The sequence below is a fragment of the Xenopus laevis genome, chromosome 9_10L (assembly GCF_017654675.1).
Source record: "Xenopus laevis strain J_2021 chromosome 9_10L, Xenopus_laevis_v10.1, whole genome shotgun sequence".
NCBI classification, from domain to species: domain Eukaryota; kingdom Metazoa; phylum Chordata; class Amphibia; order Anura; family Pipidae; genus Xenopus; species Xenopus laevis.
The window spans coordinates 85,001,103-85,028,203 of NC_054387.1; the positions used below are offsets into that span (position 1 = coordinate 85,001,103).

At 36.0% G+C, this 27,101-nt stretch overlaps 1 protein-coding gene across 4 annotated transcripts in view; it reads right to left on the reverse strand.

Annotated features, from left to right (window-relative positions):
• LOC108701857 (sperm-associated antigen 16 protein) overlaps positions 1 to 27,101 on the reverse strand; it is a 474,505-nt gene that overhangs the window by 344,439 nt on the left and 102,965 nt on the right. For all 4 annotated transcript variants that reach the window (XM_041576877.1, XM_041576879.1, XM_041576876.1 and 1 more), the window contains one exon: positions 26,098 to 26,228. In XM_041576877.1, coding sequence (XP_041432811.1) covers positions 26,098 to 26,228 — 131 coding nt within the window. The remainder of the gene's footprint in view (positions 1 to 26,097; positions 26,229 to 27,101) is intronic.

Here is a 27,101-nt window from a genome sequence, read left to right on the forward strand (position 1 = left end):
GAGAGGAAATTACATGGTACCAGTAATAAGTTATATAGAAAGAAAGAGGCTGATAAAGACAAGGTTTGACAGAGATGCAGGTGCAGATATTGAGCAATGAGAAGCACAACTGCCTCTTGCTTAAAGGAAAACTATACCCCCAAAATGAATACTTAAGCAACAGATAGTTAATATCAAATTGAATGACATATTAAAGAATCTTACCAAACTGGAATATATATTTACATAAATATTGCCCTTTTACATCTCTTGCCTTGAACCACCATTTCGTGACTCTATCTGTGCTGCCTCAGAGATCACCTGACCAGAAATACTACAACACTAACTGTAACAGGAAGAAGTGAGGAAGCAAAAGGCAGAACTCTGTCTGTTAATTGGCTCATGTGACCTAACATGTGGTTTGTATGTGTGCACAGTGAATCTTACGATCTCAGGGGGCGGCCCTTATTTTTTAAAATGGCATTTTTCTATTTATGATTACCCAATGGCACATACTACTAAAAAAGTATATTATTATGATAATGGTTCATTTACATGAAGCAGGGTTTTACACATGAGCTGTTTTACTCAGTATCTTTTAATAGAGACCTACATTGTTTGGGGGGTATAGTTTTCCTTTAATAGAAAGTGGCAGACGTCCTTGGATGCATATGTTAGACCGTTAAAGAGACACTGGGGCTCCTGAATGGTTTACATCCTTCACTGCTCCCCAGCTTGCACAGGTCACTCTCCTCCTGAATCTTTTGTATGCAGTACCGAATACACAGAGAGAAACCACTACTCACACTCCATTATAGGGACACGAGAGTGGTGTCTCAGGGGATAGACAGCAAATTTCAATGGGAGAAGGTACAAAGTACAATTAAACACTGCACCCTTTTTTGCACTTTGTCCTTTTATTTTGAATACGTCCTTAAATCATGCTTATTAAAATGCTCACAGAGTTTGTGTGTGACCATAAGCTTAAGAAATTTACTTCATTATAAATAGGGGGCTCCTGCATCAGAAAAAAATTCTCTATCATTGGTAGTATAGAGACATACATCAAACTACATTTAGGGGTATATTTATTAAAATTGGATACAAACATCACTAGTAATGTTGCCTATAGTATCCAATCAGCAATTAGATTTGAACACTCACCTAACAGTGATGTTTGTCTCTAATGTTAATAAATATGCCCCAATTTATGTTCCATGATGGTACTCAAGGTTGCAGTATATCCTTCTACTGTATGTCATCCATTGTTCATGCTTTTAAGTTTTAGACAGAAGACTAATGGTTGGCTTCCAGTACAATTATATAGTATATTAGGGTTTGAACATTTAATTCTCCTTTTATTCTAGCAAATAAACGAGCATAGGGAAAAATGAATCTAGAATAAACGTCTAGCTAACCAGCATTGGCAATTCTACAAAGGTAGTTAACCTTTAAATTCACGTTTAGTATGTTGCAGACAACAATATTCTGAGGCAATCTGCAATTGTTCATCTTTTTTTTGCTTCTGAATTATTTAGTGTTTTGTTCAGTACTTCTCCAGTTTGGAATTTATGAAGCTATCTGGTTGCTAAAGTTTAATTTACCCTGGCAAATCAGTCACTGGTTAAAATAGGAGAAAGCAATATGAGGAGGGGGTCTGAAAATAAAGTAATAGAATTTACAATAGTATATAATCTCATGGACAATAGTTTTTTGGTTGCTGCGGGTCAGTGACCATGTTTTGTGCACTTTGCATTCCTTACCCTGCACTTTGAATTTCAGCAAGTCTCCAAACTCCAAAATGTCATGCAAACACTTGCGTTCCCACCCATGACTACAGTGCTGCCTGCATTTCCCCATCACTCTCAACAGTGGGCACCGGGCATAATAGAATCCTGTACTTATCTCTTAGCCCTTTGGCAAGTAGTAAAGACCAGGATGCCCTGAAATTAGAGTCTTCAGACGCCAGGGTCACCAGTTCACTATTGAGACAGTAGGGGTAATTTACGCTGATCCCATATGTGAAGGCATAACTCTTGCAGGGTCTGCCTGTGCGCTGCACCTAGTACATGTAATTTGTAATGCTGTGCATAATTACACAGGAATTTAGATATAAATTAATGATCGCGACTAATAAAAATCCCAAAAAGTCTCACCCATTTATAAAAATCTGTCAACAGAGAGAGATCCAAAAGTATAACTATGCCATCTTAGAAAGATAGGTACAATAATGAGTTTAAAATGAAATTTTGGGCAGCCATGCTCGAGTTAAGCTCATATAAATATTGCTCCCAAGAAGGGGTCAATTGTTTTATAGATTATTCATAATTGAAGAGAATGTTTGCAGCTACATCTACCCGCCCCACATGGGAAATAACATCAAGTCTGTATATTGTATTGTTAGTTTGCAGATCATTTTGAAAAACAGAATGGTAATTCAAATTGTTTTATGTATTCAATTCAATCCTGTAGTGGAAAAACACAGCAATACCCATCCCATAAAGCTAATGGGGTTGTATATGATTGTACACATGAATAGAACAAAAAGAACAACATGGGAATTCATGGATGGGGAAATAATGATATGTACAAAAAGAACATTTACATCGTTGTTCTATTATATCAAATGCAATGGTTTCACCAATACAATTTTTTATCCAGAAATGGAGAGCAAAGACCTGCACCTGACCAATGAATAGAGTGCTGCCTGCTTTAGGTAGTGCAGGATTCATGAATGGCTAGTTGAGTAAGACATGTAGACATCCTCTCTCTCCCTCCCTTCCCATTCCAACATCATTCAATTTGCACATTATTGCAAGTTATTACCTATGTTAGAAAATGAGCCCTCTTGAACAAAACTGTGTCTGCTTTCTGTGGTCACAACAAAACAAAGGGGGTTCCACATGTATTTTGATTCCCACTGAAGGCGTGAAAATGTGTTGTAATTATATAATTTCAAAAGAACTGTATCCAAAGCAAACAAATTATACTGTACCATCTTAAAAGAACTATATTCAAAGCAACAAAAAATGTATTTAACACTTTGGAAAAACCAGCTGTTCAGTCATGAGAAATGAAGGATAAAACACAAAAACAAATCACGTTTACTAAAACACTGCATTTTAATGATGTTACCAAACAAAGCTGAATGTTAGAAACTGATTCCAAAGACAGCAGAGCTCATTAATCAATTTTAAAGGAAAACTATACACCCCCAAACAATGTAGGTCTCTATTAAAAGATACTGAGTAAAACAGCTCATGTGTAAAACCCTGCTTCATGTAAATAAATCATTATCATAATAATATACTTTTTTAGTAGTATGTGCCATTGGGTAATCATAAATAGAAAATTGCCATTTTAAAAAATAAGGGCCACCCCCTGGGATCGTAAGATTCACTGTGTACACATACAGACCACATGTAAGGTCACATGAGCCAATTAACAGACAGAGTTCTGCCTTTTGCTTCCTCACTTCTTCCTGTTACAGTTAGTGTTGTAGTATTTCTGGTCAGGTGATCTCTGAGGCAGCACAGATAGAGTCACGAAATGGTGGTTCAAGGCAAGAGATGTAAAAGGGCAATATTTATGTAAATATATATTCCAGTTTGGTAAGATTCTTTAATATGTCATTCAATTTGATATAAACTATCTGTTGCTTAAGTATTCATTTTAGGGGTATAGTTTTCCTTTAATGGTACGAGTGCCAAAACTGCACCCCTTCAGGGCCACACATGGAACACCTGCACCTGTACAGGTAAATATAAACTGCTTTCTGCACCTTGCACCAGAGTACAACTTGCACAGACACAAGGTTTATGTGTGCCAGGAAACACAACCGTGCTGCCCGTCTACTGTTATAAATGGGCACAACTCTTTCCACTCCCTTTTTCGAATACAAAAAGATGAATCTGTTTTTTTTTTGCTCTTTTTTGTACCTTAACACACTCTTGTATATGCACCACAGTCACTTTTGCATATTTTGTTGATGTCGCTATTTAGATTTTAGGTTTATATGCTCTGATTAGCTACAGAGATGTGGTCCCAGTTTGTACACAAATAAAAATCGATAACAATAGATGCTCAGTTCACATCTTTTTGACCCTTAAAGGGGAACTATCCCGAAAATGAAAATTTAATATAAGCTTCCTCATACTGAAGTAAGAAACTTTCTAAATACAATCAATTAAACATCCTGCATTGTTTCTGAAATAATCAAGTTTATGTTCACTATTCCACTCTCAGCATCTGTTTCTCTTCATTCTGTCTTAATGCAGCAGTCGGTCAGATGAATGATCCAATATATCTTATAGGGGCGCTCCCTTTCCTAGCAGATGTATTAGAGTTCACTCAAATAACTGATTCCAGTACAAACGCAATCTAACAAAATAAATGCCTTTTGCACAAATTCTGCATGTAGAGAGACAGAATTTCTGATGCTTTTAATAGCTCCACTCTTAATATATATCACCCTACCAGTGCATGATAGATTTACAGCACATGGGCAGGTGGGGGGGACGCTAACTTTCCATCTAAAAGAGTGTGCAAATCTGTATATATTATAATATAAAGCAAAATCTGCTATAAACTAAATGTTTTCAGTTCCTAGAAGTTTAGAACTTATATTTCTTTTTTTAAATATACCATTTCTTGTAAATGATTCACTACCAGAATGAACAAGCAGTTCTACCCAGAATAATCTTAACAATAAATTGTGATCGCCTTTAATAAAAAGCTATAAAAACCTCAGTTCAGACACTTTGTAGAATAATTTAAGAAATAAACAAAAGAGCCAAAAGTGACATTTCCATTTTAAACCAGGCATGTCAAGTCTCTAATCTCTTGTACTCCGGATGCACTGCCTCCGGATTTTTCCTCTACGAGACTCACTAAATGTAATAGATTTATAGACTCAGATTTTTTTTTTTTAAATTCCATGGAGTTGGAATACTAACTACCTACGTGCTTTAAAGCAGAAAGAGTTGCAACTCTCTTAATGAATGTAATGAAGCAGCCTTGAGTTACATAGATAAAAGGGTCTAAGGTTAAAACCTTTTGCATCCAAGTGCTTTTTAATCAATGAAAGAAGCATATACATATTAAATACCAAAAGAGATTTCCAGCAAACACACCTACTAAGCCCCTGATACCTGAAAATGTTCTAATCGAGTTGGCCCGGTGATATTAAAAGCCCTGAGAAATTGCCATTCTAATGACTGTGTGTCTAAAGTAATTTTAGCACTCAAAGGAGATAATTATACAGTCGAACGGTCGGGGTTTGACACAAATTCTTCATACTAAACTCTCAAGGTATCAGAAAAACCTACTAACATACTCTTCCAAGATGAGCAACTAAAGCCAGAATTAAATCTGAGGTACATGGGTCTTAATTAGGGCATAGACCCTCATTTTGGCTTACCACCTGGGATCCACTAGTACCATATGTTTCTGTATCAGACCCAACATCCATATATTTACTTTCTTAACAAAGATACTAATATTTTAAGTACATAAATGAGGGGATACGGATCAAGGAGTGCTATCTAGTGAACATGAGAGACCTAATCATTATTTTAGGGATTTCACCCTGAAGGCAGGTACAATCCCGTTTGCCACATACACAAAACTGTGTACAATTGACAGAATTAGCTCTAACTCAATGACTATAACAAGATGTCAGAATACTATCATTGGTACTTCCCTTCATTCACTGCATTTAAGGCAACAATAAGAAACATAGATCCTAAGATCCATAGATCACAGCTATGTGACGCAGAGAAAGATGGCTGACTATAGTGTTGTTATCAATGGCTAAATAGATGTCACTAACATGAGATTAATGTCTGTAAAATTATTGCTGTTATTATTCATTCGTTTGATTTGGTGACATTTAATGGTAAGAAAATGCCTTTCCTTATGCGCAATAAATTAACTCTGTGAAATTTCCTGCTGGCATTACTCCATAAAGCACAATGTGCACCAAGTAAAAGGCTTTGAATTGACAGCACAATGGCAACCAGAATAATATGCAACCCACAGAATACCATTGCAGCCAAATTTATTTCATTCTCAAAGTGGGATTTTTTAGTAAGCAAATCTCAAATACTTATGCAGCAGTACTTTAATCAGAAATGTTCTTTGGTGCTTTTCCAGTAGCTGACATGGTTCAATTATATTAATGTGTCTATATAATTAGCCAGGAGATGGTGCTAAAGGAACAAAGACAACATGACACTTTTCTTCTGCAGATTATTATTAATTATTTTATAATCCTCCATTTCATTTAGCTTTTGCTGTGTTTGGTGTTAATTACGTCCCTCTGGTATGAATATGAGGCTCATTAGGGTATCCAATGAAGTCACATTACTTGGAGAATATAATACTGAAAAGAGATATGTTGCTAGAACCTAGAAAAAAGATATGCTCTGTATTTGCAATGGTTTAGCAATAGAAAATCATAGCAGAACAGTTTAGTGCCACCTAATTGGGCATCAGAAGCCATTACTCTTCAAGCACTACAGTTCTGCAGCAATGGGACTCATTTATTGTCGTGCTGCAGCGTGCAATGCCACCGCACAGCTGCCGCTTTTGTGAAGAGAGCACTCTCAGCCTTAAAATTCAGCATGTTCTCCTTTCCCTCTTGCTCTTTTTTAAAATTGGTTCCTATTATTGCACACCCTTCAAAAAACTTGGCTGCCACTAGCCCTTCAACTATATAACCCAATATATATCAGTTTCCAGGCTGGTCTTCTTCCACACACCCCCCCCCCCCCCACACACCTTGTGGTTCACGTTTCATTTATTTAAAGGGATTTGCATCTGTCAAATGTTGATATTACATTACAGAACTATAACAATACACATAAAGGAAGAACTACACACAGGAACAATTTGCTTGATCTACAAAGGGTATCTAAGCTCCTCTTGATGTGAGTCAGCCTAGTTGCTTATAAATGTGTTGGACAATAAACAAATGGCAATATATTTTCCAGCCACACTGGCATTAACAAACTAATAAACACAGTCTGCTAATGTGACCAGAAACACAAAAGTTCTTCCTGATGTCTTGATGATAAGCATTATTCCATTTAACAAATATAATGGATATAATATGATATGCACCAGCCCACCATCCAAGGCTTTACGTTTTTTGAAGTTAAATAATGGCTAGGTGAGGTAAATGAATCTTAATTGCCATCAAACTGGGTGGGATAAGTGTCTCTTAATTACCATCAAAGTGAAAAATTGGTCTCACAATGTGCAATCGTTTGCCAGCCACATCAATGTTCATCGCAAATCTCTGTTTATCTGGCAGTTTTACAGTCATAATAACTTGACAAAAGACCTACAAGCTTAGTTCAGATATGTTTATATACAGTAGCGTGTCCAATGTCAGTGATACATGAGAATACATTTTTATTATTAGTGATTTCCAGCTTGCTGATCTGAACACTGTGCTTTGGCCATATAGTCTAGTAAATCACAAATGAGAATGAAATCCTTCAGTTTAAAAAGGTCACATCAAAGAACAGCGTTCGTGAAGCTCGAGAGTTTATGCTCATTAAACTGGAACAACTAATTTTAAGGCATTCAGGGCCCCATAGGTGACATTTGCTCAGACATATTAAATTATTCTGAGTGGCTAACCCACGCTGTTTTCATTAACGTATATCTGACTTGTTTGTTTCAGACTTGTATTTTACTCAAATGATTTCTGCAGCCATAACGGTCACAGACGGCAGAATAAAGCAACTGTTTATCTGGATTAGGAAAGAACACTGGAGATCTGAAATATCAATTGATTTTCTGCAATTACATGTGGTTGCTAAACAGCAACCTGAAATAAATTGGCTTTTTATTGAAGTCATTCCAAATTAGAGAAAGAAAATCTGTATATATAGAATTCAATACAAAAGTAAATACACTCATGAATCCAAATATAAATACACAGATTTGATTACTTATACTGATGCAGCCAAATGATACATGGAATATATACAGGCATTAAATAATGGGTTATTTAATAATAATGATAATAATAATAATATATTATATATTTCTCTGTATAATCATTTAAAATTTAAGCACTAAAAGGAACATCAGGAAAAAATACTTGCAAGACGTATGTATGTATGCAAAACACAAATCAAATGCAGTTGATGTTTTACTTTGGGGGTGTTAATGCAGGAAGTTCTTTGTATGATACTCAAGAAACCAGACCTCCTTACTCCATGCTTCCCAGTCAGCTGACCAGCCAGCAAGCTCCAATATCTCGGGATCACTTTCGGTCCTGCTCTGCCATCTATACGCATTCCTATAAGTGCCTTGATTTCCCACTTATAACTCTAATTTCCATACCTGCCTCAATACCCCTCCAACACCATTCTTTCTGCAATGCCTCTTCTTCCTGGGTCTTTCATCTCATATTCAAATTCCTCTCTTAAACCTATTCAGTTCCCACTGTGCATGTCCCAGAGACACAACTGGCTAAATCAATGATTTCTTAAGTTTTTTTTTTATTGGGTATAGCCACATTAGACGATCAGGTAATTTAAAGAAATTTAAGAAGCTGTAAGTATAAGTATGCAAAATCAGGAATTGAGTAAAACCACATTCTACTCCCTGGTCTTACCAGCAATGTCAAAACAAATGAGCAGTCCACTCAGAATCCCTCTGTGTAAACAAACTACTCCCTTTTACTAGCTGTAGCATGTTAGCCTTTCACATTCGGACCATGTTATTATTTAGATGGCTTACAGGGGGTCCTGGGCCTTATTAGGCTGATCTAATTGTTGGCCCAGGGCCAATCATAACCTATGGGGGATTTTTGTGTGAAGACTCCATCAAAGCACTAATGCAATCCTTGCCCAACAACTTTCAAACCTGTCCAATAGATGATTTTCAGCCAGTTATCAGTCCAGTAGGCTCTTCCAAGGACTCTATACATGTGCTATTAAGCTGCTGTCTCAGTGTGAGGCTATCATGCTGACTCTTGCTGTTCACAGCTTTCCTTTACCTCTTATTCAAATAGCACTTTAATAAACATATTCAATATTCTATAGAGAATTTCCTGTTATGTGCAGCAGCTTATACACAAACACACGTCTGTGCCCTCCAGTATAGTTTGACATACTTAGATGCACATTCATTATGCATCGTCAGAAACAGAGTGGCTGTAGCAGTGAGGGAGGGGTGCTTTTTACATAAACAGATTACTGAGAACCTTGTCTAGCAGCTTTACTGAATATGAATAACTATAAAACTTGAAGGACGGCTTTTCAAATGAAATATCTGATTGCTAAGGCATGCCTCTGGATTGATGGACCTGTAAGATATTCCAAATAAAGCTAATAGTGATAGACAAGCTCCATCCATTACAGTGAAATAACTCAATTGTATATGGCCACGCTCTAGAAATCTGTGGATTGTAGTATATTACTGTACATAAACACTATATTTTTTTCCATTTTAAAGTTAGCAATTTAAATAAATAAAACATTGTATTTGCTGCATTTGATGAAATTTATCTGGGCACAGTAGGAATTGCTTCAAAAAACCATGAAATCAGTCCTAGTCATGACAAACACACATGAAACTGCACAAACTCATTCATATCTAAACCATATAAAAGCACAAACATGTCACCAGACATACAATCTTTACTACAATCCCTCAATGTCCATAACTATGCGATCCCACAAGAGGATCTGATGCCACATGATACGGGTTTGAACCCATGAGCAAAGAAGCAGCCAATCAAAATTCTCAATGTAACAGGGACTACCTGAAAGGCTGATCTTTATAAGAAGCATTTAATTAATGAATTGATACTGTTATAAAGATGCAGTTGTCAGTGAAAAAGATATAAAGGGCATTAAAGTACCCTACACCTGGGATTGTTTGCCACCAATATAGATTCATACAGCTTAGTTCCCATCAAGTACTACGGTACTGTTTTATTATTACAGACAAAAAGGAAATTATTTTAAAAAAATTACACTTATTTGCTTAAAAGGGACCATACAGGAGATTGTCTTTAAACAATTTGGAGCTTTCTGGATAACATGTTTCCAGATAAGGGACCTGTATTGCAAATATTTAACAATAATATTGTAACAATAATAGGATCAAAGTATTTCCGAGCAGTTCTCTTGGTTAAAAATAAAACCATACAAGGGTAGGGGGTTATCTTTCAAATTTGTTGGTTTGGTGAGTTATTGGTAGGTTTTAGGGAGTAGATAGTACCTATTTATCTCCTTTCTGCCCTGTTTGTCTGCATGCAATCACTGTAGTACAGTGATCCAGTGGCTTGTGAGCAACATGTTGCACACCAAACACTTGGATGTTGCTCTCAATGGCCTCAAAGCTCATTTTTAAATTCCTGGCTTTGAGGCAAGTTTTGGTTGCATAAAAACCAGGTGTCTACCAAATATTCAATCACAATATTTAGCATCCACTGGGACTTATTTCATGCTTGTGTTGCTCTCCGACTCTTTCGAAATTTGAATGTGGCTCACTGATAAAATGGTTGGGGACCCCTGTTGTATTATATTAGAAGGGATAGAAGCAACCAGCCTCCAAACAGAGGACGACAATGTTGAAAGTTAACAGAACCTTGTAACTGGATCAGAAACGAACATATATGCAAAACACATCTCTGATAAAATAGAGGATAAGAATATAAAAAGAGATATGATCTGGTGGAAAGAGTCTAATAAAAACAATGCTCAAGCAGAATGGGAGAAGTTAATAAAGCTTAAGGACATGCCTTAAAAAGACTAGGGAGCAATTAAATGGATACTTGGGAAAAAAATTTTTCAAAATTCAATTCAGTTCAGTTAATAGTTCTGCTCCAGCAGAATTGTGCAATGAAATCAGTTTCTCGGAAGAGAGAACAGATTTTTTAATATTTAATTTTGAAATCTGACATGGCACTAGACATATTTCTCAGCTGCCCCCAGTCATGTGACGTGTGCTCTGATAAACTTCAGTCACTCTTTACTGTTGTACTGCAAGTTGGAGTGATATCACCCCCTCCCTCCCACCCCCCCAGCAGTCTAAAACAGAACAAGGTAACCAGATAACAGCTCACTAACACAAGATACCAGCTTCCTGATAGATCTAAGAACAGCACTCAATAGTAAAATTCAGGTCCCACTGTGACACATTCAGTTACATTGAGTAGGAGAAACAACAGCCTGTCAGAAAGCAGTTCCATCTTAAAGCGCTGGCTCTTTATAAAAGCACATGGCCAGGCAAAATTACCTGAGATAGCTGCCTACACACCAATATAACAACTATAAAAAAATACACTTGCTGGTTCAGGAATGACATTTTATATTGTAGAGTGAATTATTTGCAAAGTAATTTAGAAATAAAAACTACATCATAAAAATCAAGAGAGAATCCCTTTCTTCTAAATAGTAACCCACAGCAGCCAATACAAATGTTGCTTTTATTACTCTTAGGGGCCGATTCATCAAGGGTCGAATATCGAGGGTTAATTAACCCTCGATATTCGACTAGGAATTGAAATCCTTCGACTTCGAATATCGAAGTCGAAGGATTTAGCGCAAATGCTATGATCGAACGATTAAATCCTTCGAATCGAACGATTCGAAGGATTTTAATCCAACAACCGAAGGAATATCCTTCGATCAAAAAAACTTAGGCAAGCCTATGGGGACCTTCCCCATAGGCTAACATTGACTTCGGTAGCTTTTATCTGCCGAACTAGGGGGTCGAAGTTTTTTTTAAAGAGACAGTACTTCGACTATCGAATGGTCGAATAGTCGAACGATTTTTAGTTCGAATCCTTCCATTCGAAGTCGTAGTCGTAGTCGAAGGTCAAAGTAGCCCATTCGATGGTCGAAGTAGCCCAAAAAACACTTCGAAATTCGAAGTTTTTTTACTTCGAATCCTTCACTCGAGCTTGATGAATCGGCCCCTTAATGTAGTTGGCCATTCAAGACAACAAAACGAAAGCCCCAGTAGTTCCGCCACTACATTTAGAATTTATGTGTAAAAATGTTCTTAAATTATATACATACTACCTGTTAATGAAACGGATATGGTCTCTAATTGCCAGGGTGCACAATCGTCAAAAAACCAAGAAACAGAAAAAGATTTGCACTCACTGGACTTTTTAATCTAAAAATTTTTAATTCCCAACTTTAATGTTTTGGTTGGGATTTCAACAAAAACCTTGATGAAGTCTGAGTGTGAATTCTTTCCTGGATATATTTATCTATACATATATGATCTATAATCTACAACTATATCTGTATATGACAACATACTATGGAGCAGTGAACAATAAAACATTCCAATTGCTACTAACCCACACATCAAAGTCATGTCCTGGAATTTCTCTTCCGCTTTCTATTTCCTGATCCTGTTCTGTAAATCAACACAATTCCTGAACATCATTTATACAGGTACGAGATCTATTATACAGAATGTTTTTAACGGGGAGTTTTACAGTAAGGTGTCTACCCATAATATAGTGAACCATATCTAAAATTTGGCTGTATTCTGGGTTAGTTAACATCAGTTACAATAAGGTTGTAATTATGTTATTAGTGAAAAACAGCAAAAGAAGCAAGAAATTAAGATTCAGAAAAAATCTTAGGGAATTTCATTGCTGGATCTCTGAGCATTCTATATAACAGGTTTCTGGATTATAGATACTACATCTGCACATTGATCTTTCTTTCTTTTCATTATCTTACCTGGATATAACATAACCTTTTTATATACATCTCAAAAGCCCAGATTAATCATTGTTGAAGGATAATTCAGAAACAGTAAAATTGCTGCAGACAGTATTTCTTTCTACAACAACCTCTTTACTCGATTTCCTTCCTTTGTTTCGAGACAACCGATATTCTGAATTCATCTAAGTACAAAAAAAAAAGAACTGAAGAGTTGAAAATTTAAATAAAGTTTATGTACAAATGCGGTTTGAGTTTTAAAAATGATTTTCTGGAATATGTTTGTTTTAAGAAGAGAATCAAAAGTCTGAACAGTATGATTTAATAAAAATGAGATTTATCATGGGATGAGCCATAGCCTGATTACTATGCAAACTTTAATCCTCCTTTCTTTCAAGGGAATATTATTTCTCTTTCATTTTCTCTAATAAGTTTGAATTGGAGTCTTGCAGGTGAACTTTGATGTGCCACAAATACTTGCTTTGTATCAGTACATTTGATTCAAACCCACAAGACAGTCCTAGAAGAAATTGTTTATTGTGCAATTATGGGGAAAAAAGGATATATAAAATGGCCTGGAATCTTACCAAAATCATTTGCAATCTGAATAAGAGCATCATCAAGTAAATTGCTTGACAGATTTAATCAAAAGTATTCAATTATCAGTAAATCTAATCTCACTACAACACGCACATTTGGTACATCAAATATTTTGGCCTACTGCCATAGGCAACAATTCACAAGAGTATTCAGGAAAGTAAATAGGCATGTTTTGCCAAATCGATTCCTAACTAGCATTCAGACTAGGCTTCCACTCCAAACCAAGGATCTGAGCCTCTTCTGGAGGGGGCAACCAGACAGTTTATGAACCAGTGGCATAAGGGCTTGGCCAGACAAACCTTCTTAACTAGCCATATTGTATTTCTATTAGTAATAGCTGCAGGTTATATCTCTTTCATTAGGATAGGCAGTAAAAAGATACTGGCACAGGTAGTAAATATATTTTACTCATCTAGCCATTGGAACATAATTCCCTCTTTAGCATAGAAGAAATACTTATCAGATTAAACCCCATGTGTGAATGATACAGTATGTGGAATGCTTATGTCACACAGGAATTTTAAACTTATATCTAGCCAGCTACAAGAAGCAATTTTAGACTATTCATTAGTTATTGCTTTAAGGTAAGACTGTGGCTAAAAATTACCACTGTATGCCTATAACTGTGTTTGGGTGATGAAAACATCTGGAATATCTTTATTAAGGGGGTTATTTATCAAAGGTTCAGTTGTGTCCTGAAAAACTTGAGTTTTTAGAGGGTGGTTTCAGGATAAAAAATATTAATTTTTCGATAATTTTATGCCCCAAAAATGCAAAAAGCTTGAATCCGAAAATACTCCAGCTAAAAACTGTCAAGGTCATATAGAAGTTAGTGGCAGAGGTCCCTTGAACCATTTGAAGATGTTTTTAGCCTTCATGATTTTTGTTTATTTCCAGTGGTTTGCGCTCGAAAACTGATAACTCAATCGAGTATTCAACTTTTTTCCCCGATTGCATTGATTTGAGTTTTTTTTTACATTAGGGTTTTTTGGTAAAGAAGCAAACATTTGAGTTGTGAGTTTATTCGAGGTAGGAACAAAACCTCACAAATTCAACCTTTGAAAAAAAAAAACCACTAAGTCTTGGAATCAGTAATTTCCCAGACAGAAGAGTTTGTAGCAGTGATCTAAAAACTAGTCATTGTTGAAGTATACAGCATGCATTGCAAAGAATTTTAGAATGAAGACTTCAAAACTAGCACAAACAGAGTCTGAGTGCCTAAATACAGCTCTTTCTAGGTACATTTCAGCTACTATTTCAACAGGACAAGGGAAATTGAATTAAAAGGAAAAAAGAAAGTAGCAGGAGAGCAGTAAAGCGTATTATGGTACAATGTAGTACTTGGCCTTTGGGATAACAGCATAATATGGGTTTACTTCAAGAAAATTGGCTTATATTAGTTTGGAATTTTGAGCTATGGCCAGTTAAGTAAATGCCATTAAAACCATTAGGCATAGAGTGATCCAATGCTGCACAGTCCTGTTCCTGCCTGTATTCTGTCAAGTACTTTGTAAGCGTAACACATTCTGCCTCAGTAAAACTGTGTGACATTTACAGAGTCTAGTTTTAATGGATTCAAATGGAACAAACACAGGAACAAGTAATTTCTATCCATTAGACAGAATATATATATATATATATATATATAAAAAGCAGAATGGTTACGTTTACTTTGATGGTGGATTTGCAAAGAGTTGAAAGAGGGCACCAGAGATAATAAACAAGTTTGAATCCCTGGTTGCCTGTAAGCTCCCACTTATAGGAACGCCATAAAGCAAAGTGACATAGAGTGAACTGATGTTGGCAGAATCAGCTAGATCACAATAATACACAGTGAACAGGTTCTCATATGGAGGCTTCAGAAAGAGAAGAGTGACATTACAGGGAGGCTCTCATCTTACAAAAACTGGCCATTAGATAAGGGCAATTAAGATTAATACAGCGATGAAACAAATACAGCTTATTAAACCACATTTTACTCAAGTAGCCTTAATGGAAATTTAAACAGCAAAAAACAACATATCAATACAATTTCCAGAATCCCGGGGTAACTAATGATGCCCTTCAAGAACCCTGAATAAAATACACTGCTTTGGTTGCAAATTTGTGCCTGCTTGCCATTTGCAATTACTTGCATCTAGTTTGCTTTGAATTGTGCCATTTCTGGATGCAGTTCATTAGGGATAAATCAGGTGTAAAGGCACGTGCAAAATGGAAAGTAAGGAAGTGAGACAAATGGAAGTAGGGCAAGTGTTGATTCCAGAGCTTCCTTGTATCCCTCAAAGTAAAAACTTCTTTCCATTGAAGTAAACAATTAGTGCAAATTTCCAAAAACCTTTATTGCCTGAAGATTTGCCAACCCTGATAACAGTAATGAAAGTTTGCTTCCAAGAGAAATATTTATAATAGTAATGTGATAAGCCTGAAAAGAAACCATAAAGTTGGCTGAAAAAAAATACAAAATTTAAATTTTCTTTTTGAAATCTTACAATTATATGTATGCTAACTTCAGTGATAATGTAAATATTTTCTTGCTCATGTGGGTAATGCCACCCTTTTAGGGTAAGAAAACAAGGGATGTTTTGATGGCAGTAAATAATCTCCTTATGGCTCACAAAGCAACAACAAAACATCAGAAAACACTTTTGTATTGAAAGTGAAGGGAAATCAATTGTATAACATAATTGCATGCAGAAAGTGGAATTTTGGGGAGCAATTATGCAGTACTGCTGGTTTTAGACAGAGATTTTTTGCATTACCAGATACAAAGCTATTTTTTGGATAATAACAAACTGGGAGCCAATGAATGTACAGATAAAACCACATTTTAATATTTTGCACAATTAGGGGCAGATTTATCAAGGGTCGAAGTGAATATTTTTGAATTTTCTGTTTTTTTTAAGTAAAATTTGACTAGTGAATAGTTAAAATACAATTCGAGTTTTAAAAAAAAAAATAATTCAAATTTTGAAATTTATCATGTACTGGCCCTTTAAGAATTCAAATATTTGTCACAGTAAAACCTGCCAAATTGCTGTTTTAGCCTATGGGGTAGTGTACATCACTGACGAAGGGGGCAGACGGCCCTTGAAATGTTTGAGTTTTTGCATTTGAGTTGCATTGAGTTGTTGAGTGCAACTTTTTTTTTGGTCTTGCATAACGCTTGCGTTGGGTCACGTGATTTGAAAAGTTTGCACTGACCGGAACATTATTAGAAGTCTTCACTGCTAACCGTGAGTGTATCAAAATCAATTTCTATTAGCCTATGGGGGACATCCTAGAATCAATTTGGAGTTGTTTGTAGCCTTCAGGAAAATCGAATTTGCAGGTCAATCCCATTCACTCAAATTTTGTTTTTAACTCAAATTTCGAGTTCATGGGAGATTTTTTTTTTTTTAAACTCCCATGAACTCTAAATTTGACCCTTGATAAATCTGCCCTTACTGTACAATACCATCACTAATTTTTGAACAACTACCTGTACTGTCATTTCACAGAATGTATATTCCATAAATGAATGTGGTTTAATATTTGCATATTTTTAACACAAATCCAAGACTTTTTTACATGTTTCTATCAATTTCTAACATTTTATTTGCTAAATAGGAAGCATAGACTTATTATCTCCTAAATGAATCTGAATTGGGTTGAGAAGGCACTTCTTTAGTCCACTCTCTACCAGTTCATTTATAAAGCAATTTACTAATTTATTCAATCTCCCTTAAAGTATAATCTCTAGTGCACAAGGGCATGGCTCATTATTTACTGCATCTAAAGGAGGAAGTAGCACTAAGGGCATCTAGAAAGAGACAAATTAGTGGAAAATTATATATATGAATGGTATTATGGCAGATGAAAACTGAGTGCAACATTAGCACTGCACCAGCAATGTGCCATTGGTTACTATGTGCCATTTCATGATAGGTTGCAGGTTACATATGAACAATGTACCTCTGTCCAAAGTTCTACAGAAATTGAGGGACAGTAACCATCTGCCCCACTCTTCTCATTTAAAATGACAGGAACCCTAATTATGGGCTACTGCTATTAGATAATATTTCATCTAAGATATATATATATATAAACCAGTATATGTGTGCATTTCACACTAATCATGAGTTCTTTTTGTGTCAAGAAAAGTCAACTGGCCTTACCTTGTGTGCACACTTATCCAGCAATGTGTAACACATACCATATCATTCATAAACACTGACCATTATTATAACAGGCCTATGCCAATATTAAACACCCAAAGCAGGGACATCAGATTTTTGTACAAAAAAAAAACCAGTGAGTTCACTTTAAAGCCCCTGGAAATATGGGGTATGAATAGATAATACAATTTAAGTGTTTTTTGTGTAACTGACTGTATACAGGCATATGAAAAAGTTTGGGAACCCCTCTCAGCCTGCATAATAATTTACTCCATTTTCAACAAAAAAAGAAAACACTGGTATGTTTTTCATTTCCCAGGAAGATCAGAGTACTGGGGTGTTTTCTGAACAAAGATTTTTAGAGAAGCAGTATTCAGTTGTATGCAATTAAATCAAATGTGAAAAACTGGCTGTGCAAAAAATTGTGTACCCTTGTAATTTTGATATTTGAATGTATGTAACTACTCAATACTGATTACTGGCAACACCAAATTGGTTGGATTATCTTGTTAAGCCTTGAACTTCATAGGCAGGTGTGTCCAATCATGACAAAAAGTATTTAAGGTGACCAATTGCAAGTTGTGCTTCTGTTTGACTCTCCTCTGAAGAGTGACAGCATGGGATACTCAAATCAACCTCCAAAGATCTGAAAACAAAGATTGTTCAGTATCATGGTTTAGGGGAAGGCTACAAAAAGCTATCTCAGATGTTTAAACTGTCAGTTTCAACTGTAAAGAATGTAATCAGGAAATGGAAGGCCACAGGCACAGTTCCTGTAAAACCCAGGTCTGGCAGGCCAAGAAAAATACAAGAATGGCATATGCGGAGGATTGTGAGAATAGTTACATACAACCCAAAGATCACCTCCAAAGACCTGCAATAACATCTTGCTGCAGATGGTGTATCTACAATTGTGCACTTTCTGCACTCACGCAAAACAAACAGAGTAGCTTGTTGTATGGAAAAGCTCATTTAGACAAGCCACAGTCATTTTGGAACAAGTGCTTTGGACTGATGAGACAAAAATTTAGTTATAGTTATTTCTGTTAATCCAATAAACTTTGTCACTGCTGAAATACTACTGTTTTCATAAGGCATGTTATATAAAAGGAAGTTGCTACTTTGAAAGTTCAGCCAAAACAAAAGAATTAAGAGGGGTTCCCAAACCTTTTCAAATGACTGTAGCTTATCCAGTGAATGCAGAATGTATTTGTAATTGTTACAGCTTAACAATGATCTCATTAGCAGGTAGAACATTTAAATATATATATAGTATTACAAGTATGGGATCCGATATCGAGAAAGCTCTGGGAAGCTCTCACAAAATCCATTTAACAAAATAATTAAAATTATTAAAAAGTATATTTTTCTCTGTAATAATAAAACAGCACTTTGTACTTGATCCCAACTAAGATACAATTAATCTTTATTGGAGGCAAAACAATCCAATTGGGTGTAATAAATGTTTAAACAATTTTTTAGTAGAGTTAAGGTTCTCCATACCTCCACATTCTTCCAGCAATCTTCTTGCTGTCTTGCTGTGTGCTTATGTCTATTCTATTTTGCATCTGAACATTATACTCAGTGTATGGCAAAAGTGCAAGTATAAATAATAATACTAAGCGGGGTGGCACTATAAAAAACGTAATTCAACAATACAGTGTACTTGTTTAAATGTTAAATTGTTAATTTGCTTTTAGCTGTGCTTCTAGTGATGAATTCAGCACCACTACAGTTTTGAACCAAAACAGTGGCTGCTCTCTATAAAAACTTGGTGAAGTGCAGTGTAACTGCCAAATGTTACACAAGCAAACTAATCTTCTATAACATGTTCATTTTGTTTTTCCATTTGCTTCAATTATTTTAAATTATTTCATCAAAATGTTTTGAAGCTACAAGAGACATTTTCACAGTACAAAACTACTGGGAACTATACATTACATTTCTGTTATTAAAAGCAATGGTGCAGTTTCCCATTAGCTGTCACAATAGCTTATTCACTGGAATAATGTGCATGTTGTTGAGCATCTGGTGAATTGCAGTATTTGAAATTAGCTGCAATGGTGGCCTAATCCTTCTCTAAAAGCAAGGATAAGAGAAAGGTCCATTGAGCCCACCAGTAAAGTTTAGTTAATCCCCATTAAATCTTTTTATTTGCCTCTTTCCACGCTGATACAGTGCACATGAACATATGTTCTTCTTCCCAATGAAGTTAATTACAGATTGCCATGCAGCAGCAGAAAATAACTGGGAACCTAATCAAAACAATGTGATCTTCCCTTTATCGCTACTGCCCTTTCATTCCCTACAAGACAGTTTGGTAATTCCCAGTGGACCATACTAATCTGGGTCCTTCAAAAACTTGGCCCATTTCTTAGGCCTCTAGGTATCAATGAAAATAAAACAGCACGTATGAGTAGAAGTCAGCAAGGTGAGTTCATGATAATGCATTAAAGCTAACACTTATAGAGATAGCAGTAAGTAGTTTAACCACACTCACAAGCAAGACATATTTGTTCTTGCTCTATTGGAGTATATGCATATTTTGACAAATTTGGCTATGGAAAATGTATTTGCAGAGTAACTGAAATTTACAGTTATGATACTAAAACTAATATGATTCATTTATTTTCGTGAAATTAACTTACAAGGAAGGTGAAACAGGTAGGTTATCAAATACCAATAATGGAATAGTGATGGAACTGTGCGAGCTTAGATAGCTACTAGTGATGGGCGATTTTATTCACCAGGCGCGAATTCGCGCGTTTTGCCGCCAGCGAATAAATCCGCGAAACGCCCGGAAAAATTCGCGGCAAAAATTTGCCGGCGTCAAAAAAAAAATTTCCGAAAAAACGGACGCCGGCGTAAAAAACGGGCGCGGGCGTCGGAAAAACGAGCGCCGGTGTCCAAAACAAGACGCCGGCGCCGTTTCGAGAATTTTTCGCCGTTTCGTGAATTTCGCGCGAAATTCGCGAATTTTTCGGCGAAGGGAAACGGCACAAATTCGTCCATCACTAATAGCTACTATCTAAAGGAAAAATAATGGTAACATTGGCACTATAGTTTATTTGAAAAAAACTCTATTGTGATCTTTAAAACAAAGTACCACAAGGGGGGCAATTCAGTATTACAATATATATTCAATGCTTTGCTTCTAAAACTGCTCAGACATCTCATAGAACACACAGAGCATTCAAGGTCTGCTGCAGAAATGTCTGATCCTGACAGAAAATCTTATTAGGAAGCAACAAACTCAGGGCTGTGCAACAGGTGCTGATGAGAAGAAAGTACAAAGAGAGAAAACACACTTAGCACTAAGGAAACATTCTCAAATTAGCTCTGTTTTTTCCCAAACACCAGATGCTGCAATAAACCACAACGAGTTTCCGTTAATGGGGTTTGTTCAGTCCGAAGTGTTATATCTAAGGTTAGAGGTATCTTGTGCTTAGACATATGTTCTCTTTCATGTCAAATGTTATTTGACAAAACATCCTTCCCTGCTGCTATGCTTTGCAATAGATTTCATAAAACCTGCTCATTTATTTACTTTTTAAATTGCACAGAATACAGAAAGCTTTCAGATTACAGTTTTTTTTAATACAAAACCATAACAAAATACACAATGCAAGCCCAAGTACAAATAAAGGTCTCAAAACCACCAATGTGACATTACAAACAATAGCCGGCATTTAAGCATGTTCGGCTCTATTGAAAGAATATTTTGTTTCTTAAGTATTCAACGTGCACCATCAAAACTGATAGTTTTGTTATCCATAGTTACACTTCTATGTAGTCATACAAACAAAAACAGAGAACATTTTGTAACGAATCACTTAAAGTGGACCTGTCACCCAGACATAAAAAGCTGTATGACAAAAGTCCTTTTCAAATTAAACATGAAATTCAAATTCTTTTTTTTTAAGTGTTCATAGTTGTTGTAAACGTATTTAAAATCTCCGCTTTCAATAAAATATTGCCTGCCCCTCCTCTATGCCTTAGGCATAGACGTAGGGCAAGCAATTACTTTCACTTTCCATTCAGCACTTCCTAGATGTCACTGCTCTCCCCACATTCCCCCAGTTCTCTTAACCATTTAAAAATCTCCGCTTTCAATAAAATATTGCCTAGCCCCTCCTCTATGCCTAAGGCATAGAGGAGGGGCAAGCAAATACTTTCACTTTCCATTCAGCACTTCCTAGATGTGCACTCCCCACATTCCCCCAGTTCTCTTAACCATTTAATTGTTAAATTCACATTCACATCACCACACACAGAAAGATGGGGCTTTAAAGAGACAGTGTAAAGGCAAAGACAAAGGAGAGGAAAGAAAAAATATAGAAACAGAAGAGTGGACACTTATAACTATCGAAAGTAAATGGTAAATAAAGACTAAAGAGAAAAAGAAAATACACACAGGCGAAGGCAGAGTGTAAATGAAAGAAATGATAAAGAACATCTGATGATAAAAACAAAGGGATGGACAGTGGTAAGGAAGGGGAGAAAAAAAATTGGAGTATGATGAAATGTAATTGAGTTGATTTAAAGTGACATCCATGATGAAGTCAGACGGTCTTCATTTATTCTGTATGGATTTGAAAGTATTAGCATTCCATTCTGGATTTTTCTTGCATGCAGCTAATGTTATCTTGCTGTCTGTGTCACTGACCCCCAGCAACCAAAAACAGACAGTAAGGTTTTAATGCTGTATTGCTTATTGTTCTTTTTAGACCCTCTGCTAGTCAACGTTCAGTTTGATTTCAAAATTTCTGATTTGTTGCATGGATAACAGTTTAAATCCCAAGTGTGAGTTATAGAATAAGAAACATAAATCATTCAAATATAATAAAACTGCAATATGTCTTTGGATTCTGCTGTTTACAACTTGCTTAAATATTACTTTATGTTACTCATAGACAACTATAAACTAACTATAAATAAAAAGTATGTTCATACTATGATTTATGAATATGTTTGAGGAATACTGACACATTCACATATAATCAGGTGAGTAAAAACAGGTATTTATAAAAACAGTTTCTTTGGTGCTAATATGATTCACAGCAGCATCTTACTGTACTGCTGATCCAGTCTACTTGCTATTAATTATTAAAGTATGTATAAAGAAACAAGTTGGTGGGTAAATGATTCTAATGTTTATGAGTAAGCGCCTTTTCACATAATTAAGTCAAAATTCAATTCCATCTTTGAACACATTTTGTGGATATATTTTGTGCATTGCATATTTTACTTTTGTGACAAATCAATCAATTAGGCAATTACTTTAGTTTTTTGCAGATCAGTTTGACAAAATCAGAAAATGACTTTACATTACAAATTATCAGGACAGTGCACGGATCAGCAGAAAAATCCATAATTTCTCAATGGAATAACACATGGGGGCACATTTACTAGGGGTCGAATTTCGAAGTGAAAAATTCGACCATCGAATTGCATTACTACGATATTCAATGTCAAAGTTTTTTTTGATCGAATTTGGGCAAATACGATCAAAGTAAAATAGTTTGATTCGATTCTAGTGATCTAACGATTTTCCGAAAAAAAACTTGTTGGCTATAGGTTCTAGGAGGTCCCCATAGGCTAACATTGCAATTCGGCAGGTTTAAGGTGGCGAAGTCAAAGTTTTTTAAAGAGAAATTACTTCGATTTTTGAATGGTCGAATAGTCGAAGCATTTTCACTTAGAAACAAAGTCGAATTTGGCCTATTTGATGGTCGAAGTACTGAAAAATTACTTCGAAATTCGAAGTTTTTTAATTGAAAATTCACTTCAAATTCACTTCGACCCTTAGTGAATGTGCCCCATAATATAAATGGAGGAATACAATGCAATTATAAGATGCTGTTTTCCTTTTGACTGCAGTGGATATTGCTATGCATAGTCTGATGCTAACTAATGGATCCTGCCTAACAAGTTTACTGCATGGGAAGCTGGCATTACCAGATGCTCATTCTAATGTCCTTTAAATTCAGAATGGTATTAGAGTAGGTTCCATATGGGATTAGAAGACTTACATCTTAACATAATCAAAGATGTTACAGACTTTTGCAACCATCTAATAATTTATAGCAGGAGAAAAACAACCATGGCCATGCCAGATGCTACAGAACTGCAAATTAGTTTGCTCCTGGTGCAATTAAGTGTGGGCGTAGTGAGAAAGGTCATCTATTTCTAATCAATGTCATAGATCTGATGGCATTTATTTCTTATTTGCACAATCATTGAAACTCCCATGGAAACTACAGATATTATTAAAGGTATAAGGATGTTTTAAATTAAATGTCCTTTTGATTTTTGCAGAATGTACAAATGAAAGGCTTTGTAGTAAAATACAATGTAAATTTGAGCTAGTGTAATGCTGATTCATATATTGGTAAATGATTATATTTATGTGTGCAGTACAGTACTGTCAGAAATGAACTGATATTAGTGAAAACTAGTGTCTCTGGCACATTAAAACAGGTTGCAAACAAGGGAGCTCTGGTCACAGCTTACAGCAGTGATCCCCAACCAGTAGCTCGCGAGCAACATGTTGCTCTCCAACCCCTTGGATGTTGCTCTCTGGGTCCTCAGAGCAGATGCTTATTTTTGAATTTCAGGCTTGGAAGCAAGTTTTAATTGCATAAAAACTAAGTATAGTGCAAAGTAGAGCCTCTTGTAGGCTGCCAGTCCACATAGGGGCAACCAAATAGCCAATCACAGCCCTTATTTTGGCACCCAAGGGACTATTATATGCTTGTGTTGCTCTCCAACTCTCTTTAAATTTGAATGTGGCTCCCGGGTAAAAAAAGGTTGGGGACCCCTGGCTTACAGTATACCACAAAGGAAACCCTCCACACGCAAAGAAGGAAGCACAGCCTTTATGTGGAAGTGTCAGCTATATGATGAGCTAACAAATTGTACAATAGTATTAAGCGAAGAGGTGCGCTAATATCCTTTTTTCAATATATACACAAACACCTAAAAAGAAAGAACTGTATATGGAGTAGTACATTCAGCACTTCTTAAAATTTCTAAAATATTAAAACTACTCACAATACAGATCGTCAAACAGAAGCGTGTAGATTGGTTTCCTGCGGCAGAGTATATGCACCCGATGTAAAGCTATGCGGTAATTCTGGAAAGGCAAAAGCTACAGATAGTGAAGAATCGTCGGGGATCAAGTACAGGCCCTGCGGGTCCTAAAAACTTACCAAACGGCAGCAGGATTAATTGAATAAGTAATCGAAGGGGAGAATAAATCATTTCAAACTTTTATTTCAGTAATAAATATGGCCGATCGGGGACGTTGATTACATCTGTGAGGCCGCCTTCATTCAAAGACCGGTGTTTAACAGCGTCTCAGAAACACGCTAACATCGAGCAGTTACCCTGCAGTCCATTTAACGCTTTATCCTGCTGCCGTTTGGTAAGTTTTTAGGACCCGCAGGGCCTGTACTTGATCCCCGACGATTCTTCACTATCTGTAGCTTTTCCCTTTCCAGAATTACCGCATAGCTTTACTGTACATCAGGTGCATATACTCTGCCGCAGGAAACCAATCTACACGCTTCTGTTTGACGATCTGTATTGAGAGTAGTTTTAATATTTTAGAAATTTTAAGAAGTGCTGAATGTACTACTCCATATACAGTTCTTTCTTTTTAGGTGTTTGTGTATATATTGAAAAAAGGATATTAGCGCACCTCTTCGCTTAATACTATTATCGACAGTGGAAGTGTGGATCCACTACCTTTGGTGCTGCTCTCTCCGTAGAAACTTCATATATAACAGCGCAGACTTCATCCATTTTTTGTTTATTATTAACAAATTGTACAGCCTAAGGAAGATTCAGTGTCAGGAATCCAATGCTACAATTTCTTTAGTGTCAATAAAAATGTTTAAAAAGTGCAAAGAGAAGGTCTACATGTTTACAGATATAATGATGATGATGGGATAATAAACCACTTGTGATTCTAAAAGCACTAGAGAAAAATACCATATTAGTTGCTTTTTTAAAGGTTTAAATTCACAATAAAAAGAATTCTATGTGCTTCCAACTTTAATGTCTTGAATGCATTTTTAGGGGCCCATTTACTTAGCTCGAGTGAAGGAATAGAATAAAAAAACTTCGAATTTCGAAAGTTTTTTTTGGCTACTTTGACCATCGACTATGACTTCGACTCGAACTACAAATCGTTCGACTAGTCGACCATTCAATAGTCGAAGTACTGTCTCTTTAAAAAAAACTTCAACCCCCTACTTTGCCACCTAAAACCTACCGAGGTGCCATGTTAGCCTATGGGGAAGGTCCCCATAGGCTTTCTATCAATTTTTTGGTCGAAGAAAAAACGATTGATGGATTTAATCGTTCAATCAAACGATTTTTCATTCGATCAAACTATTTGCGGTAAATCCTTTGACTTCGATATTCGAAGTCGAGGGATTTACATTCGGCAGTCGAATATAGAGGGTTAATTAACCCTCGATATTCGACCCTATATAAATCTGCCCCCAAGTGATGGAATAAAATATTTCTGGGTTAGCATGTTTCAGCATCTTATGGTACGCCTTCCTTAACCATGAATAGGAAATTAGCCAAAACATGAGACAGTCTGACATGTTTCCCCAATATATATCAGCACTTTTTCCTACCAGCTCACTGCCAGCTCGTGTACTTTCAGAGTGTTGCTGAGACGATATCCATCTAATTTTAGGCGGCTGTTCTTCCCTTTCAACTGAACCAATCGAGGGTTTACTTTTGTGTCTGGTGGAAATTCTGAGTCCTAAAAAAATAAGAATCAGAGTCAAAATATGCACAGCTGAGAACTGGTTTTGTAGGTAAATGGTCAGTCATCCTATATGCAAAAGAAGCATGCAAAGCATCTAATTTAACTCCTTTTTATTTATTTTATTGCTATTTATAATTAACTGTCAATTTATATAGCGCAAACATTTTAAGTAGTGCTTTACAGAGATTATACATCATTCACATAAGTCCCTGCCCCCAGTGAAGTTTACAATCTATGGCTCGTACATTCACACACAGTGGGCTTGATTTCATCAGGAAACCCACACAGATATGGGGGGAGCTCACAAACTCCTTGGAGTAGTGGCAGATTTATCACTTTTTGAGGTAGAGAAAAAAATACAAACAAAAAAAAAAAAGCAACAAAACTGACTTGTCCCCCCGACCACATTTTTTATTCTCAAGCACTAGCATATTTAATAAAATATTTGGAAAGAATGGTCGAAGTCACAATTTGTTATGGAAAAAAATCTTTTTTTGATTAACACTTGTGTGATGTGTCCTTAAAGGGCAACTATCACAAAAACGAATATTTAGGAGCAGATTTAAAGTTCAAGTTGTGTTTTCCACTAAACATTTCAGTTTTTGAGGTTATTTTTGAGTCAACGATCAAAATTTCAGGTTAAGTAAAAAAAAATTCTTTAAAGAATCCGGAAAAAAAACACCATCTAAAACCTGTCGAGGTCATGTAGAAGTCAATGGCAGAGGTCCCTTGATCCATTTGAAGGTGTTAATAGCCTTCATGATGTTCGAGTGTAGTTTGAGTGTATTTCGTAGGGTTTCATCGAAAAATCTATCAATTCAAATGATTTCCCGCAGAAAACTCTTATCAATTTGAGTTTTTGTATTT